The sequence below is a fragment of the Halichondria panicea genome, chromosome 3 (genome assembly GCF_963675165.1).
Source record: "Halichondria panicea chromosome 3, odHalPani1.1, whole genome shotgun sequence".
NCBI classification, from domain to species: Eukaryota; Metazoa; Porifera; class Demospongiae; order Suberitida; family Halichondriidae; genus Halichondria; species Halichondria panicea.
The window spans coordinates 7986766-8005442 of record NC_087379.1 but is presented as its reverse complement, the minus strand read 5'-3'; the positions used below and the strand labels follow the sequence as shown (position 1 = coordinate 8005442).

The 18677-nt window shown below is 43.0% G+C and overlaps 2 protein-coding genes and 1 long non-coding RNA gene across 8 annotated transcripts; 2 read left to right on the top strand and 1 right to left on the bottom strand.

The window, feature by feature from the left end:
* The first annotated feature begins 9255 nt into the window (after nucleotides 1-9255).
* On the top strand, nucleotides 9256-10608 carry LOC135334172 (uncharacterized). Its single transcript, XR_010394209.1, has 3 exons — nucleotides 9256-9396; nucleotides 9612-9767; nucleotides 10429-10608. It is a non-coding gene; the product is annotated as an uncharacterized LOC135334172 (long non-coding RNA).
* Nucleotides 10609-10646: 38 nt separating this feature from the next.
* On the bottom strand, nucleotides 10647-16103 carry LOC135334152 (E3 ubiquitin-protein ligase MIB1-like). Of its 6 annotated transcripts, none has more exons than XM_064529221.1 (13): nucleotides 15831-16103; nucleotides 15515-15663; nucleotides 14172-14279; nucleotides 14044-14066; nucleotides 13635-13761; nucleotides 13139-13348; nucleotides 12495-12655; nucleotides 12156-12234; nucleotides 11956-12055; nucleotides 11629-11759; nucleotides 11407-11509; nucleotides 11195-11260; nucleotides 10647-11039 (listed from the first exon to the last, which is right to left on the bottom strand). In XM_064529221.1, exons 3-13 carry the CDS (start codon nucleotides 14199-14201, stop codon nucleotides 10846-10848), a joined length of 1224 nt encoding a protein of 407 aa, XP_064385291.1. In that variant the 5' UTR covers nucleotides 14202-14279; nucleotides 15515-15663; nucleotides 15831-16103; the 3' UTR covers nucleotides 10647-10845. The 6 variants fall into 6 exon arrangements, with proteins under 6 accessions (XP_064385291.1, XP_064385293.1, XP_064385295.1 ...); XM_064529223.1 differs by having other exon boundaries at nucleotides 15839-16103; XM_064529225.1 differs by having other exon boundaries at nucleotides 15863-16103.
* Nucleotides 15586-18677, top strand: LOC135333166 (transmembrane protein 131-like). The gene is made up of 6 exons (XM_064528077.1): nucleotides 15586-15726; nucleotides 16345-16449; nucleotides 16719-17183; nucleotides 17438-17613; nucleotides 17901-18036; nucleotides 18438-18677. The coding sequence occupies exons 1-6, from the start codon at nucleotides 15586-15588 to the stop codon at nucleotides 18675-18677; spliced, it is 1263 nt and encodes a 420-aa protein (XP_064384147.1).

The window sequence follows — 18677 nt, the reverse complement described above, 5'->3', positions numbered from 1 at the left end:
GGAGCTTACTGTTGGTTCTTGAGGTACGCACACACACACAGGTGTGAAATCAAGAGGTTACAAAGTACACAATGGAGCTTACTGTTGGTTCTTGAGGTACGCACACACACAGGTCTGAAATCAAGAGGTTACAAAGTACACAATGGAGCTTACTGTTGGTTCTTGAGGTACGCACACACAGGGCTGAAATCAAGAGGTTACAAAGTACACAATGGAGCTTACTGTTGGTTCTTGAGGTACACACACACTCGTCTGAAATCAAGAGGTTACAAAGTACACAATGGAGCTTACTGTTGGTTCTTGAGGTACGCACACACAGGGCTGAAATCAAGAGGTTACACAGTACACAATGTAGCTTACTGTTGGTTCTTGAGGTACACACACACACAGGTCTGAAATCAAGAGGTTACAAAGTACACAATGTAGCTTACTGTTGGTTCTTGAGGTACGCACACACACAGGGCTGAAATCAAGAGGTTACAAAGTACACAATGGAGCTTACTGTTGGTTCTTGAGGTACACACACACACAGGTGTGAAATCAAGAGGTTACAAAGTACACAATAGAGCTTACTGATGGTTCTTGAGGTACGCACACACACAGGTCTGAAATCAAGAGGTTACAAAGTACACAATGTAGCTTACTGTTGGTTCTTGAGGTACGCACACACACAGGTCTGAAATCAAGAGGTTACAAAGTACACAATGGAGCTTACTGTTGGTTCTTGAGGTACGCACACACACACAGGTCTGAAATCAAGAGGTTACAAAGTACACAATGGAGCTTACTATTGGTTCTTGAGGTACGCACACACACAGGTCTGAAATCAAGAGGTTACAAAGTACACAATGGAGCTTACTGTTGGTTCTTGAGGTATGCACACACACAGAGCTGAAATCAAGAGGTTACAAAGTACACAATGGAGCTTACTATTGGTTCTTGAGGTACGCACACACACAGGTCTGAAATCAAGAGGTTACAAAGTACACAAAGGAGCTTACTGTTGGTTCTTGAGGTACGCACACACACAGGTCTGAAATCAAGAGGTTACACAGTACACAATGGAGCTTACTGTTGGTTCTTGAGGTACACAAACACACACAGGTCTGAAATCAAGAGGTTACAAAGTACACAATGGAGCTTACTGTTGGTTCTTGAGGTACGCACACACACAGGTCTGAAATCAAGAGGTTACAAAGTACACAATGGAGCTTACTGTTGGTTCTTGAGGTACGCACACACACAGGTCTGAAATCAAGAGGTTACAAAGTACACAATGGAGCTTACTGTTGGTTCTTGAGGTACGCACACACACAGGTCTGAAATCAAGAGGTTACAAAGTACACAATGGAGCTTACTGTTGGTTCTTGAGGTACGCACACACACAGGGCTGAAATCAAGAGGTTACAAAGTACACAATGGAGCTTACTGTTGGTTCTTGAGGTACGCACACACACGGGGCTGAAATCAAGAGGTTACAAAGTACACAATGGAGCTTACTGTTGGTTCTTGAGGTACGCACACACACAGGTCTGAAATCAAGAGGTTACAAAGTACACAATGGAGCTTACTGTTGGTTCTTGAGGTACGCACACACACAGGGCTGAAATCAAGAGGTTACAAAGTACACAATGGAGCTTACTGTTGGTTCTTGAGGTACGCACACACACAGGTCTGAAATCAAGAGGTTACAAATTAAAGTACACAATGGAGCTTACTGTTGGTTCTTGAGGTACGCACACACACGGGGCTGAAATCAAGAGGTTACAAAGTACACAATGGAGCTTACTGTTGGTTCTTGGGGGGCTTGTACTAGAAGTACACACATGACCATTCACAGGTAAGCGTAAAGAAACACGATAATACAAAGTACACAATTGGAACTTAATAGTGGATGAACTGGTTTGCAATTGACGGGTCACAGCGGCCACCATCACTATGTATACTGGAGAGACAGGCTCATGAACTGAACCTTCAGAGGCGTATGAAGCTGAAAGCAAATCAATACAGATCAGGCTAACTATTTGTTAACATGGCAACCTGTGGAAAAAGTATTGCACATGCACACAACCATGTACATGACACTGGTTAGCCAGCATGGGCTGCATACAAGCAAGCAACAGACAAGACACAGTACAGTGCCCTGGGGCATATTGATCTTGACACAGGCCAAGACAGGTGCCGTGCTCTTCTTCCTGTCACTGACAGCATGCAGTGTTTTCCCAACGAAGCAGCTCTGTTGCTCATGTGATCATCTGTTCTTGTAAAAGATATACAGAGAGTGGATAAGTACAATTATAATTATATGTATGACACAGAGTGTTGCCATGGTAGCAACCACAGCCGACAGTTGGTGCTTTGACCCACTGCTGCAATGCTGCTAGATCTATATGATTATAGAGAGCATAGTTCCATAGAGCTTAAAGTGGCAACACACTTAGTCAGTTAAAATTATAACAGGCACTTGATTTGTGCTGTTAATAGCCTAAGCTCGCTCTGAGCAACACTGAGAGTGCTGGTTAGGAGGGGTTCAAATCTGAGTCACCGTTACGATGATCAGTGATGATATAGGTAACTCAATCATGCAGGCAGTTACTGACTACAATATACTCACATGTTGCATCATAATGGTGATACACACTGCATGACACATGATATATTGCATGATAAGTACACCCCTGGGGTCAATGCAGCAACTCTTGATTAAGGCTTTCAGGCATATTGTGCCATTGTCATTGTCATTGGTTAAGTGACATTCTCCTTTGTTGGGAGTAGTCTGATCTATTAGCCAACATTCAGTAAGAGGCTTTGAATTGGGCAATAGGCACTTCATTTGTGCTCCTGCCATTGGTTAGATAAGCTCGCTCTGAGCAGGACAGTTGGCTTTGCAGCCATTGGTTAGTACAAGAGCTCGCTCTGAGCTGGACTGCCTGAGTTCAGTTGGCTTTGCAGCCATTGGTAAGAGTGAGTGTAGAGCCTAGCATTGACCCCGGGATTAGTATCCCCTGTGTGGTGACTAGTCATGTGATGTGTGCGTGATCATTGCAGAGGCCACCACCACCCGCCACCAATTGCATACAAGCCTCGCCGACAAGACAAACATAGAACAGAAACAAAAAAACTAAACTATCCTAAAAAAGCACGAACAAGATTGAACACAAAGTAAGTAAAGTACGCACGAATGAAAGCTCTTACTCTAAAATAAAAAAAGGTTTTTTTGGTGGTGTTACCCGGTTTTTTTTTTTGGTTATATTAAGGTGGTTCTGATAATCTTGCATGCATTTAATTGTGATAAAGCCTGATTCTTATAACTTCTATAACGAGTATGTAGGGATATTTATATAAATGTAAGTACACAAAGAAAAATTAAACTGCACAACCACACAGTGGCTGTGCAGAACTACAACTACTAATTGGCCTAAATTGGAGAATTTGGTCTGATAACGAACAAAAAAAACAAACACAGTGATTACACAAAAAGAGTATAGTATATATGAATCATTACCCTCACTTTGAGGGTATTAGATCTATACTAATGCTCATGGATCTGATAATCTGGCTGGTGCAAGATTATGTGAAAAGAAAAAAAAAGCTATCTATAATAATATACCTAACAAATCAAACTACAAGTGTAGAAACACAAAAAAATTGGCCTAACCTAATTAACACAGGCGAGGCAATGCAATGGCTTTGGAGGGGGGCATGCAGATATAGATAGTATGATGGTACCTCAGCTGCAGGGTCGTGAAGAGCGGTAGGAGGTCTCGACGGTTACAGACGAAGGAGTTGAGCTGGCCAGACAATGCTATCTGCAGTCGAATAGACCACTCTACACGAGGGGCTACAAGCTACCTGCAGTCCGAAGCATCCAGCCCACCAGTGCTATTCCATGACCGTTCCAACCACCAATGGAGACAACAAACACAAACCAAATCCCCATACAGAGGAATTACACAGCCAAACCGCCTTAGAGGCAAACCCCCTTGCAGAGGAATCACAACCCTCTTAGAGAGAGGCATACACTACCAAGCCCCCTTACAGAGGAATCAGTGCACAACCAACAAACTTCCTTAGAGAGGCATCAGTACAACCAAACCTCCTTATATAGAGAGGCATCAGTACAACAAGTCCCCTTAGAGCTAGGAGGCATCAGTAGATCTACAACCAAGTCTCCTTAGAGCTAGGAGGCATCAGTACAACCAAGCCCCCTTTAATATAGAGAGAGGCATATACAACCCCTTTGAGAACTAACCCCTTACAGAAGAATGCACAACCCCCTTACAGACCAATTAGGAAAACATACCCCTGCACAATTAATTAAGACACCAATACCCTCTTGGTTGGTCATTGATGAGAGAGACTTAATGAGAGTGAGAGACTTGATGAGAGGGACTTGTAAGAGAGATGTCGACGGAGAAGTTGACGGAGACAGGATTAGTTCCGAGCAGCAAACTTGCAGCGCCCACCATCTTGCAACAGATTATGCCTCGAGGCGTATATAGCCGAACATAGAGCAATCAAACTGACTGTATTTCAGCTGCTCAACGCGGTTGCAATGCCTCGGAAATTAAAAGTTAACTAGCTATCTATACTAGATAAATGCTTCCAGTAATTAATACAATGCATGCATTATAATTATTCTCCCCCATGCAGTTTGCAGTTTTAGAGGGCAGGCAGGTCAAGGGGCAGGCATAAATCCTACAAAAAAGTTGGGATATTTTTTCTCAATTGCTTTTTTTACCTAGGCTTTTAGGACCGTATGAAAAAAAAGAGATACATCAAAAAGCTTAAGGAGATACACAAGTCAGTGTAACGTACCAAACAACCAAAGCTCTACAGTAGACACAGTCCCGAGCAGAACAAACTTAAGCCAACAACATCAACCGACACAAGTACAGCCCACTATCAGAACAACGAGCCCGACAATCAACACAGACAACGTCCACCGACACAAGTACAGTCACCAGAACAGCAAGCCACGGAGACACATCATCGACACAAGTACAATTCCTAGAACATCAAGCTCCACAGAGACACAACACAACGTCCACAGCTAGCTGTAGTCCAGAAGGAGCTTAAAGCAAGGCAATATAATTATTAGCAAATCGTTTATTTTATTAATGGCAGACCACATTACTACAAATTATATATAAATTTAAATTATGAGTAGTGACCCCATAGATAGATATAGTCAGTGTGCATGATATGATATATAGAGTTATAATTATGAGAGTAGAGAGTCAGTGCGCTTCCATGATACAGTTATAATTATGAGAGTAGAGAGTCAGTGCGCTTCCATGATACAGTTATAATTATGAGAGTAGAGAGACAGTGCATGGCTTGCATGCATGATAATATGAGTGTTGTGTTACCATACTTGATCATCCACGATTTTTAGAGTCCTTTGTTTCGATCATCAGGGGAGGTGACGAGTGTTAAAAGTTTTTCCAGCATCAAAATTTAACCAGTAGTGTTGAGAATATTGGTGGCCACAAATTCGAGTTGAGGGGCTGCCATTGGAAATGTATGTTGCCCACGACAATGATGGAGAGTACACCAGGTAGAATAGTCATAGATTGAAGAGTTCTTCAGTATACGGTATATAACCAGGAGTCTTCTGCATCATCAGGGGGTTACCACAGTAGACACGTCCCACGCAGTGCTGCGTATAGTGTTCAGATAGAAGTGCTTATATTAGAGTTGTTTGAGAGTTCATTGCACTGCACTGCATATTGATCCAGGGTCTTCGAGATGTTCCATTAGTCCCAGCTGGTCGTCACCGAAAGATGTGCAGTTGTAGATAGATAGCTTAGGATGCACAAAAACAATTGAGAATTGACATACATACATACATGGATGGAAGATGGAGTATGACATGACATGGCATCTTAGCACAAGAATTATAGGAAGAGAATTGTTCGTAATTTATAGAGAAAAAGAAGTAATATTATGTTCGGAAGAGAATTGTTCGGAGTTGAGAGAGAGAGAATAAGAAATAATTATGTTATAATTATGGGAAGACAATTGTTCGGTTATGAGAGAAAGAGAAGTAATATTATGTTCGGAAGAGAATTGTTCGGAGTTGAGAGAGAGAGAGAGAGAAATAATAATTATGGGAAGACAATTGTTCGGTTATGAGAGAAAGAGGTAATACTATGTTTGGAAGACAATTGTTCGGTTATGAGAGAAAAAATTGATACAAGATGTAATTATGTTTTTATAGGAAGACAATTGTTCGGTTATGAGAGTAATTATGATATGCACAGACTTGTAGAGGCTACAAAGCTTGGTTACAAAAGGTTTTGTAGAGAGAGATATGAATATCAGCAAATGATAGACTGCAGATGACTCCATGCATGACAGTAATTGATGCACACAATGTTGTAGAATGTGCACAAGCATTAATAATTCAAACTAAAAAGGGTAGCACATGGTCTGCCAATTTTTTTTTTTTTTTTACGACATACGTAATCAGCGAGAGAAAACCAAATGAAATACTCCATAATTATAGTCAAGAAGAAGCCGTTATACATAACATACAGCAGTAACTAGAGTCACCATAGAAGTAAGCCAATCCATAATCCAAGCACCATCCCACTAACACTATATTATACACAAGAAGAACCTTTATACCGCATAACAACGTAACTACAAATTATAGGCAAGAATTCCCAAGATACAGAACAATCCATATGCCAGCCAAACAACATCGAAAATCTAGTTTGTATATTTAAAAGAAAAGGTCCCTCCTATATAAGTATGAATTATTGAAACACCCATATATGGCCCCCGCCTGCCCTCAAGCAACTCACTATACAATTATTCCCCCCTCCCCCTGTCTTCAAGTTCATGCGCAGCATCGAAATTTTTCCTGCAAGTATGAAAGGGAAAGAGATGAAATTTACACAAGTATATAAGATGCACAAAATATGAAGTGCATGCATGGCCTTTTAGAAATTTGTTGTAGTACTCTTCACATGAAATCGCTTACCTTTTTTTATAGTCGTAATGTAAATTCATCGTTGCGGGTGATCTCTTTCGTTTACGTGATGAACTAGCAGACGGTCCAGCGTTGGACCCTGAGCCACTCGGGGTGGTGACGACAGGGTCGCGAGGGGTGGTGACGACAGGGCCGCGAGGGGTGGTGACGACGACAGGGCCGCGAGGGGTGGTGACGACAGGGCCACGAGGGGTGGTGACGACAGGGCCACTTGGGGTGGTGACGACAGGGCCACGAGGGGTGGTGACGACAGGGCCGCGAGGGGTGGTGACGACAGGGCCGTGAGGGGTGGTGACGACGACAGGGCCGCGAGGGGTGGTGACGACAGGGCCACGAGGGGTGGTGACGACAGGGCCACTTGGGGTGGTGACGACAGGGCCACGAGGGGTGGTGACGACAGGGCCGCGAGGGGTGGTGACGACAGGGCCGTGAGGGGTGGTGACGACGACAGGGCCGCGAGGGGTGGTGACGACAGGGCTGCGAGGGGTGGTGACGACAGGGCCACGAGGGGTGGTGACGACAGGGCCACTTGGGGTGGTGACGACAGGGCCACGAGGGGTGGTGACGACAGGGCCACGAGGGGTGGTGACGACAGGGCAACGAGGGGTGGTGACGACAGGGCCGCGAGGGGTGGTGACGACAGGGCCACGAGGGGTGGTGACGACAGGGCCACGAGGGGTGGTGACGACAGTTGATCTAGGATTTTCGGCCCCCTCCATAGCACTAGCCGTCGTCAGCCCTCTTAAAGCCTCCTCAACCGTGGGTGGTAAAGGTTGAGGGAGTAGTCCCGCGAGTAGATGTACTACTTTTGTTAACGCTCTCTGCAAGAAAAGGACACGGTGAAAAAATAATCAATGATTGTAATACACAATAAAATTAATTTATTTGTAAGGAATTTTTCCTCATTGTAAGGAACTTTCAGGACATACACATGCATGCATGCATGTATTCAACTTACATTTTGTGCCATTAATGATTCTATCATTCTGGTGTCCAATCCTTGTCCTCTCTCTCCCCTCTCTCCTCTCTCTCCACGTTGTCCATCTACACCATCCACACCGTCCACCCCTGGCCTACCATCCACACCGTCCACACCATTCACCCCGTCTACCCCTGGCCTACCATCCACACCTGGCCTACCATCCACACCGTTCACCCCGTCCACACCATTCACCCCGTCTACCCCTGCCCTACCATCCACACCATCCACGCCATCAATCCCATCCAAACCATCAACACCTGGTGGCCCTGGTGGCCCCCGTGCAACAATGGGGGGAAACCTTACAGCCCTTTGCCACTGGGCATAGGCCAAATCTCTCAGTTGGTGGTCAAGAAATAGCACTGTTGGACTGGAAACGCCGGTGTCTGTAAAATAAGAAATGGAGCAATATAAAATTATTGTTATAAAGTACTTAATGAGCTAATTAATGAATTATGCTGTCCAAGCTACATATTATATTTAATTATAGGCGATAAAATTTCGCAAAGTAAAATCGGAAAATTTACCCGGGAAAACCCATTAATATCATTAAAATCAATCTGTAAGCATGGGAACTAAATACTACGACAATGTAAAGTTGCATAATTTTACTTACGATGATCAAACTGCAGATGTTTGATGTAGCGTGTAGCCTCGCGCATAGAGTGGTCCCCGACACCAAGATGAGCTTCACCCTTCCACCAGAACTCAGTCTGTGGGGTGGAAATGAATTGCAAGCTTTAAAAAAATAATTGTGTAGCCATGATAATTTCAGGAGCATATTAAATCGACTTAGGCTGCAGCTATAGAGTAATACTGCATTTAGACTTACGGTGACCGGACCACTCGGCTGCAGATAGCATTGTGGGCACAAGAACTTGTCTGTGGCCCAACTCCTCTTCCCAAACCGGAGAACGCTCACTATGTGCTTCTTTGTTATCGGCTGCACAAAACCATAATTAATTTATTGATTGTGCTGGCATAGCTAGAGCATAGCTAGAACATGCATGCATCCTTACTGCATAGCTCTAGCTAGAACAGAACATCTATATATAGATCTATCATGCAAAACTCACTGGATTGTTGGTGGACCAGTAGTGCAGCTGGGTCTTCGGCAGTCTTGGTGGTGGTGCTGCCGGCGGCGTAACCAGAGGTGCAGAGGCCATTGAGCTTGATAGTTGTTGATAACTGATGATAGTTGATGATAGCTGATAGTTTGATGAACTCCCTTGTCAAATTTCTTCACTCCTAACCTCCAAGCCGTTAGACTGAAGAACCAAGTGCTGCAGCGCCGCATAGACCCCTTTCGCCCACGCAATGACCGGATGTTAATTTTACATCCTGCAATAGATTACAATCCTTGCAATCTGGAAAGCTGCTGGTCTACTCAGACTACTGCTCTGTAACTCTTAATCAGGTGCCTTTTGACTTCTAATTATCCTCACTTGTGCTCCATCCATCACATAATAGTATGCCTTACTGTACTGTGTAAGCATGCACTGCCATGCTAAGTTATTCTGTGTTTTTGTTTGTGTTCTCATTCAAATTCAAATTCAAATTCCAATCTATTCTTTGCTGTATCAAGATATACAATATACATACTAACTTATGAGTTGGTTTGATTCCCTGCAGATGTGCAAGTATAGACTGACTACTTGGACAGTGCAGCTCAGTTTTGAGGTCTCCTCTGTTGAATATATCTCAATGTGGCCATGCCAGACAACAAGCATTACTGCATTGAGGATGATAGCTACCAGAAAGTTCCAGTCATGGAAGTCTAGCAATATGGTATGTATGATAAATGTCAGTGGACCCTGTACTTCTTTAGATCTGTACAGTCATGCAGACAGTCATGATAATTATGGTGTATGGTGCTTTGCAAATGCAAGGAATTTCCTACAAGCTCTATATAGCTAGATCTAGAGGTCACACCTGGCTACTGCACTGCACTGGTGTTCATGTAAATAGTACAAGACTTGTTAGGTCTAGACCAGCACGTTTTAAGGAATTTAATTAATTACTATAATACTTAAAATGTCTTTGACTCCTTGTCTTAATAATGTAAATGCATGAGGGCAAGAGTGCACTCCTGACGAGGGGCACAATTCACTGTGTCTATTATTCATAATCTTCTCACTAACAACCATATGGATGGTGGCTGATTTACACGCCAGGAAGTATGTCTTTGGCACAGCCCTATAATACAAGTGTCTCTGTCAACATAAGCACCTCTACAGCTCCAAATTACAAATTTATAGAGGTGAAGCACACTCATTCATGGTTCTTATGTCTTCTTCTGCCTCAGGCTTTATGGTATAGCTGATTCTATGGATAATTGGTGGCAGTGTAATATTAGTGTAGAGGTGTGCATAATGGATACTTATAATTATAGCCATCTCTAATTCCCTAATTAATGATTGTCTCCCTGGCATGCATTCTTTACGTACAGGGAACTCTAACTGCTGTCTATCATGTGATCATGATATGGTCATGCATTGTGAGCGTGCTGCATGGTCACATGATGGATTGGTTCGGGAAGTGCCCCTCTGTCTGACTATCTGTGGATGTGAGCATGTGTCTACTGGATATGGATTAATTATGGCTAGCTAGATAATGCAATATAGAATGTTTAACTTAATTTTGTTCATGTAATTACGTTATCAAACGTTATCAAAAGAGTATACAATTAAACATGGTAACTAATAATTGACATAAATAACGAAACAACAATTAACACTACACACAAAAGTTGTCTAATGTTCACTGCACGTGTACAAACCAATTAAAACGGAGCCCATAAAATCAAAACAGTCTGCATAAGATATACAAAGTCAGAAAAGAAAGAAACGAAATAAATACTAAATTGTCACTGGAACAACTGAATTCTGTGAGTCACAAACTTCCTGCACACTGGGCAATGGTCGACCTTCTGTGCACAGTCCCAGCATGTCTGGTGTCCACAGAGGAAGGCCGTGTTCTTAGGCTCTGTCAGACAAATAGGACAATTAGATTCAGAGTCAGGGTTGGCCAGCGGATGGACACTGGTGGCCGAGACGGGGGCTGTGTGTGTGTGTGTGTGTGTGTGTGTGTGTGTGGGAGGTATTATTTGACACAAAATCACAATATTGCTAAGTACATGCATGTACTATACAGTTATAGAGGTTATCTAATTAAGCAACACAGCTTGTGTAAAACTTGTAATGCAGTTTACGTACGTAGTCCCTCTTTTGCAGTAATAAGCACTCGACACTCGAAGCATGTCTTCATCCTCCGGGCACATTCTATACAGTGAGAGAGGGAGAAGACAGTAAATGAAAGCTAGTACATATGAAAGAAAGGTGAGACTGTGGAGGATAGTGGGGGCTTATATAATACACAGAGAGGCTGTTTCTGAGTGATACATGTACCTATCATTAAGTACCAGTACCTGGACAGAAGGTGTGATCACATGGCTTGACAGTGGCTGTGGCCTCCTCTTCATTACACATCACACAAACCTTGGACAGCTTGGAGATAGTCTTGACTGCAGCCTGTGTAAGGAAGAATCATAAAATTCAACATATGCAACTTGAGAAGGTCAAAAAAACTGTATCTGGGAAGTTACTGGGATAAAGTAGAAACTTTTATATTGTAGCTATGTAGTACTCACTTTGCAAGTGGGGCATTTCTTGGCTCTCTGTGCACATTCTGCACACATGACAGCGTGACCACATGGCTCAAACTTGACGTCCACTGGAGCCTCACACAGGAAGCACGGCTCAATGGCCACACCCACACTACCTGGAGGGGGGTGGTATGGATATACAATTCAATTGCTCAGAGTTGGTTCTGTGCAATATGCACAACCATATAAAGTACAGTCATGTAAAGACCACTTAAAATATGAGATTTATCAAAACTTGTATCTAAACACATAACTGGAAAGGTCACCCTAACAAAGAGACAAATTAAGGTACAGCACAGAGACTGTTCTTACCACCTCCAGTGGCTCCAGCAGGGATCATAACTCCAACTGGTAGAGAGGCTGTGGGTGGGTGGTGGGTGGCACTGCCAGTACGCAAGGGAGTAGGGTACACCTGATGGATGCAAGGGCAAGACTAATTCAGAGTGGATACAGTTAACAACATGTACTGTTTATAAGCTAGTATATCAAAGAAGCAACAGTATCTGGCTCACCAAAGGTCCTCTCTGTGTGCCCTGAACCACCACTGGGGGAGCAGGTGATTTCAGACTACCATGGAACTTCACACCTCCACTGCAAGGAGGCAGTTCAGTACACATAACTAAAAATCAAAATCTATACAGTAGCAACAACATTATACAGGTATGCTAGTACATACCCTAGTACACAACTAGCTGCAGCTGTGCTATCTACTTCCTTGGACTGCTGTTAAATTTAGCAATTATATCGAGCTTTTGCTACCAACAACAGTGCATTTTAGGTCTTAAAATGGATTGAATAAATTCAGTGAAATTACAATGAAGTGGCTATATATAATTGTGTCCCCAGCTCACCCGTCCTTGTCGAAGCCCATGACGATGGTTGCTACGTCAGGTGAGCAAACCTCCAATGGATTCCGGCCTTTCTTGTTAGTCTTGAACATCTCTGAACCTTCTTGTACTAGGAAGCACGGAATAACCGCCTTCAGCTGCTGACCAGGCAACCTGTCTTTCACCTGGTAGAGGGGGAGGGGCATACGTGTATGTTCACAGTGCAATCTAAGCACAGTGTACACAATGGTAAATACATGTAATAATGCGACACAGCGTTCAATTTGAATATGTTTGAACGGCTATAACTTTAGTTCCGATGGTCCGATCCCATTAATTTTACGATTTTTTTAAAGCTTAGAGAGAGGCGTTTCAGATGATGTGTTAAAATCAAAGGTCTAATTTGGGCTTGATTTTGACAAAATACCATGGGCTACGGTATCTTCCCCACGGTATCTTCCCGAAAACAGAAAATTATGGCCAGTTCCCAATTTGGGATTTGAGCATACCATCTGAAAGAGCTATTTCTAAGCTTTCAGAAAATCATAAAATCGTTGAATTTGGATCATCAGAACTCTAGTTACAGAGCTAACTCTAGGACTCTAAGGCCCTGCGTTAACTAGAGCATCTTTGAACAGCCACAACTTTTAGCATTCCTACTAGCCTACCTTCTTGAGTTGAGGAGTCTCTTGTGTGAGGTTGTCCACTGTCTCCTTGACCACGGCCATGTGAAGAGCTGTGTCTCCATCACTGTCTAGAATATTCATGTCTACCCCGAACCCCACCAGTCTCTCGATGATACGAGCGTGACCTTGGTGGACAGCAAGATGAAGTGCTGTCTGACCTTGGTTGGTCTTAGCATTGAGGTCACACTGCACCTGTTGGGGGAGAGGTCAGATTATAATGGCCACACCTGAAGAAAGTTAAACTGCAATAAAAGCCAGGCACAAGGTCCCAAATTAATAATTATATAATGTAGATTTTAACAACTCCTCAACAAAGGCCACTGTATAATAACTTAAAATTGTCACATAATTATCTGTGCAATATAAAGCTTTCCACTAAGTTTTGACTCTTGGGTTGTACTTTCCATTTTCTAACAATTGTGACAATACTATAGTACTACATGTACATGTAAGACCATATCTACAGCCAGCCACTCACCACTTTAGCGAAGGCAGTGATAACGTCCAGGTGATCATTGAGTGCTGCCAGGTGGAGGGGAGTGTACCCGTCGTCCTTGAGCAGGTTGATGTGCTCCACAAACCGACGGTTGAAGTGCTCCACAGCTCTGCAGGGGGGATAAGAGTATGGATTATACATGCAGTGTATACTAGGGCCTTGATATGATCATTTTACTGTTTTCGGAGCTAACTTTGAGAGACCATAATTTGAGTTAGAAACGTCTAATCTTAAAACCAGGAATGCACTCCTGTTAAAACAAAAACATACAGTCATATCTATAGACATAATTATATTAAAGCCAGCTACAAAACACAACTTTTATTTTCGTACTCCATGTTATATATACACAATTGACAGGACCTGCCATGTCACATGATCAAGTACTCACGGTAGGAACCCAATACGAGCAGCCTGCAATGAAACACACACTATTTAGAAATGCAGACCAGCACAATATAACACCATCCACAGACACACATGTAGTGTATACAGCAGAGGCTAGAATGATGCACATACCCCCACTTCCACATTGGGGGCGAACTCCATGATGACCTTGAGCACGTCCACATTGCCAGCTGCACAGGCACAGTGGATGGCTGCCTTGCCAGCTGCCTTGGTGTTCACCTGGGCAACACAAATCACATCATAAGGTATTAGTTTTTGAATAACTTAAACATTGTGACATCCACCCACATACTACCAAACAGCTACTGGATGCTCCCCACACAAGTTACGACTTCTGAAAAACAGCTCTAAAAACAGACCTGATTTTTCGACGGCCATAATTTTAATACCGTTGATCCAATCTCAAAAATTTTATGATTTTCTGAAAGCTTAGAAAGAGAGCTTTCAAATGATGTGTTTCAATCCAAAATTTCATCGGGGCCATAATTTGTCATTTTTCGGCCTTGGACCATGGGCTATTTATTATACATGGTGTGGTAAATAGTTTTATTGCTCAAATACGAACTTTGGTGATGTCATTTGAAAGGTCTCTTTCTATGCTTTCAGAAAATCAGAAAATAGTTAAAATTGGATCCACAGACTTCAAGTTATGGCAGCTGAAAGAATCCCCAAACCATTGATTAAACCAAAGATCGTACTATTCTGAGATTAAAGATTAAACTGAAGGGGGAGAGGGAACATCTTTCAACAGCCATAATTTTAATACCGTTGATCCAATCTCAAACATTTTATGATTTTCTAAAAGCTTAGAAAGAGACCATTCAAATGGTGTTTCAATCCGAAATTTCGTTGGGGCCATAATTTCTCATTTTTCGGCCTTGGACCATGGGCTATATTTATATTATCCACGGTATGGCCAAATTGACAAATAGTTTTATTGCTGCAATATGAACTTTGATGACACCATTTGAAAGGTCTCTTTCTAAGCTTTCAGAAAATCAAAAAAATTATTGCAATTGGATCCACAGAATTCAAGTTATGGCAGCTGAAAGAGTCTCCCAAGCAATAATTAAACGGGGTTGGTGGTGGTGTAGTTGAAGATCTTTCAGCAGCTATAACTTTTATTCTGATGATCCAATTTCAAAAATTTCATGATTTTCTGAAAGCTTACAAAGATACCTTTTAAATGGTGTGTTTCAATCCAACATTATTTTTGTTGGGACCCTAATTTGTCATTTTTCCGCCTTGGACCATGGGCTATTTATTATCCACGTATAACCAAATTGACAAATAGTTTTATTGCTGGAATATAAAACATTTGAAAGGTCTCTTTCTAAGCTTTCGGAAAATCAAAAAATCATTGAAATTGGATCTACGGAATTCAAGTTATGGCAGCTGAAAGAGTCCTCAAATTTGAAAGAAGGGAGAGAGAGTACATAACACCGTGTCCTCACCTCTGTGGGATGTTTGCGTAGGAACTCTCTGAGAGTGTTGGCATCTCCGGCTGCAGCATGCAGCTGCCACGATGACGGCCGGGTTCTCGAGGAGGGACAGGATCTTGAGATGCAGTCCAATGTCGTCACTGTCAGCCCTCCTGCAGACTCTGCCAGGGGAGGTTGCAAAGAAAGAGACAGACAATAATAATACTAGGAGAATGTTGAACATTGTGGGGCGAGCGTAAGAAAACATGCTTGTTTTACGAATTAAAAGAAATATGTTGTATTTAAATTCAAGGTTATTAATTTAGTATATGTAGTAGAAGCATTTTACATTCGCACTGGTAGTTATCAAGGTCGCGTAACTGAGTTCATGACAGTACCATTATAAGAACATGAGAAGGGCTGTGCAGAGATTAGGTTGTCAGCAGTGACTTCGGCTTCATCTATTTCAGCAATTGCTGCTACATTTTGGCCAAATACGTCCAATGTAAGATAGTTTCCACCTGGTGTGCTTATGATAACTTTAGCTCTCGCGATTCATCTTTTTTGTTTGATTTCAGCTTGAATCCACATGGAAGTCGGTAAGGATCATGAGTCCCAAAATCAAATCATTGTGCCGGTCCATGACGTAGGACGTTGAAGACTAGTCATTTCCTGTATGTATGCTACTAACCTGACATACCTCAACGAAATTTTCATTTGAAAGGTCTCTTTCTAAGCTTTCAGAAAATCATAAAATTGTTGACATTGACATTGGATCAACAATACTTAAGTTAATGGCTGTTGAAAGATGTACATCTACAATGTATATACAACATCATTGATAGTTGGTTAATTGGTTGCAGTACTTGTTGGAGAACAGTGACGAGGATTCTCTGGAGTTTGGAGTGCTCTCTCAGTCGGACACTGTCTCCAAGACCTTCACACTGCACAACATCAACCCTGTGCAAGTAAGTGCTCCTTGTTACAATAAGTCCTCTCAATGTAATGCTACTGTCATCTGCCTTAATTATGTACACTTGTACTTATACCGGTATGTACAAGTTGTTTGCACATATCCACAGCTGCTCGAACTGACTACATGTATTTATGATGTACATGAGCCACGTCATAATCCTTACAACGACTCTTAGTAGTGTTTCTGTTACACGTACATTTTGTACAGTGTTCGTACAAATTCATAATTATGGCCTGCTGATACGTTAGTTTGTCTCTGCAGATATCCATCATTTCCTACTCTGTGAGTGCCAATCTCCCGTTTACGAGTGTCCAACTGTCCTACGTACACCCCACCACTAATGGCACTCCCCACCCTCCCGCCCACTCCACACCCCCTCACACCCTCGAACCTGAACACAGCGCCCAATTCACCGTGACTGTGTCTAATCCAAACACCATCAGTACCTACAGCGGGGAAGTCATCGTCAGCACATCGTTCGATAAAGTTCTACACATTCCTGTTTATTTCAAGACGGCCGAGAGTAGATTGAAAGTGAGCCCTAGGGCAATTAGTTTCAAGGGGATTTTCCCCTACCTGAGGGCAAGGGTCGGATTGAGTGCACGGAATTTGTTTCATAAAGCTGTCGACGTGACCTCTGTGAACTCTGACCTTGATGACCCCCGGGTATACTTTGAAGAGAGTGTGGATGGTTTGCCACGACTGAGACCAACGGAAAAAGTTGAGGTAATAAATCGGAACCGTATTGTTACTGTGAACGTACTATTACGGAACCTCTTTTTATAACAGACACTTTTGGGGAGCATGTTTTTGGTCAGTAAACCGAGGTGGCCTTTGTCGAGGGGTTGCTTTGTACACAAACCGTTCATTGGGACCTGTGTGCATGCCGTGTACACACTTAACACACACACTCACCATACCCCCCTCCCCCCACACACTCACACACTCACCATACCCCCCCCACACACACACACACACAGATTGGCTCTGTTGTGATTGACCCCCTACTGGGGGACACTGTATATCTGAAAAAGCCGGCCAGCTCCCTGGGGTTGTGGTCCTCTAACTCAGCCCCCCAGGACCCGTCTCGAGAGCTACAGCTACTCACCACTCTGTGGGCCTCTTGGAGGGGCCTGGTGGACGATGGACGCACAGTGTAAGCCTCTCCTGACTTACAGTTCAATGTGTGTGTGCCCAGAAGAGCTACAATCATGCATATACAAATGTACAGCCCCAGTATATTTTTCGGTTTAGCATTTTAGAGCACTGGTTTTAGCTGCTTTAAATCAATTTCTATATGGATACTGTACGTAGGTACAATGTAAGTCAGGTGGCACTGATTGTTACAATTGCTCATAGCCAGCCTATAATTATTTTTATAAATGTACTTGTTGGGGATGCCATAAGCAAATGGTTCAACCTTTCTCTCTCTCTCTCTTGCAGTTTCAATGCCAGTATTGTAGTGAGCTCTGTTGGAGGTGGAGAGGTACGAGTGCCTGTAGATGTGAGTCTGACCTGGCCTAACCTGGTCAAGGAGAAGCTGGTCACACTGGAGCCAACCACAGTGGGAAACACATCAGTGAGTCAGGGTACCTAGTCTAACATGTATACACACGCTGCCTGGTCTTGTTACTTCACTCACAGTAACCTCCTCCAATATCTCCTCTTTTCCTCCACTTACTCCCTTTATTATTAGTCTAGAGCTGTCATGTCTTAGGCAGCAGAAGTGAGTGCATGGGCACTGTCACAGTATTTGATAGCATGTAATCTCACCCAAGGCTAGTACACTCCGTACACCACTGTACATTATATACAGTATGTAGTGATTAGTTGCTTACCACACTCATTGGTTTACTACCACACTCTTTAGTTCCCTACCACACTCTTTAGTTCCCTACCACACTCATTAGTTCCCTACCGCACTCATTAGTTCCCTACCGCACTCTTTAGTTACCTACTACACTCGTTCTTTTGCTATAGATTCACCGTCTCCGCATAACGAACCCGTCAGACGTGCCCCTACTGGTTCAACCAGTTTTCCTCAGTCACTACACTCACCCGCAAACCATCATCGACTCTCTATTGGACCGATTTGACCCACGACTACGAAATCTCAACTTTTCTCATTTGTCAAATTCCTTCAGTTTTGTATCTAGTGCATCACCTGAGACAGCCCTGGCCACAACGTTACTGCCTCCACACAGCAAACTGTTAATTTGA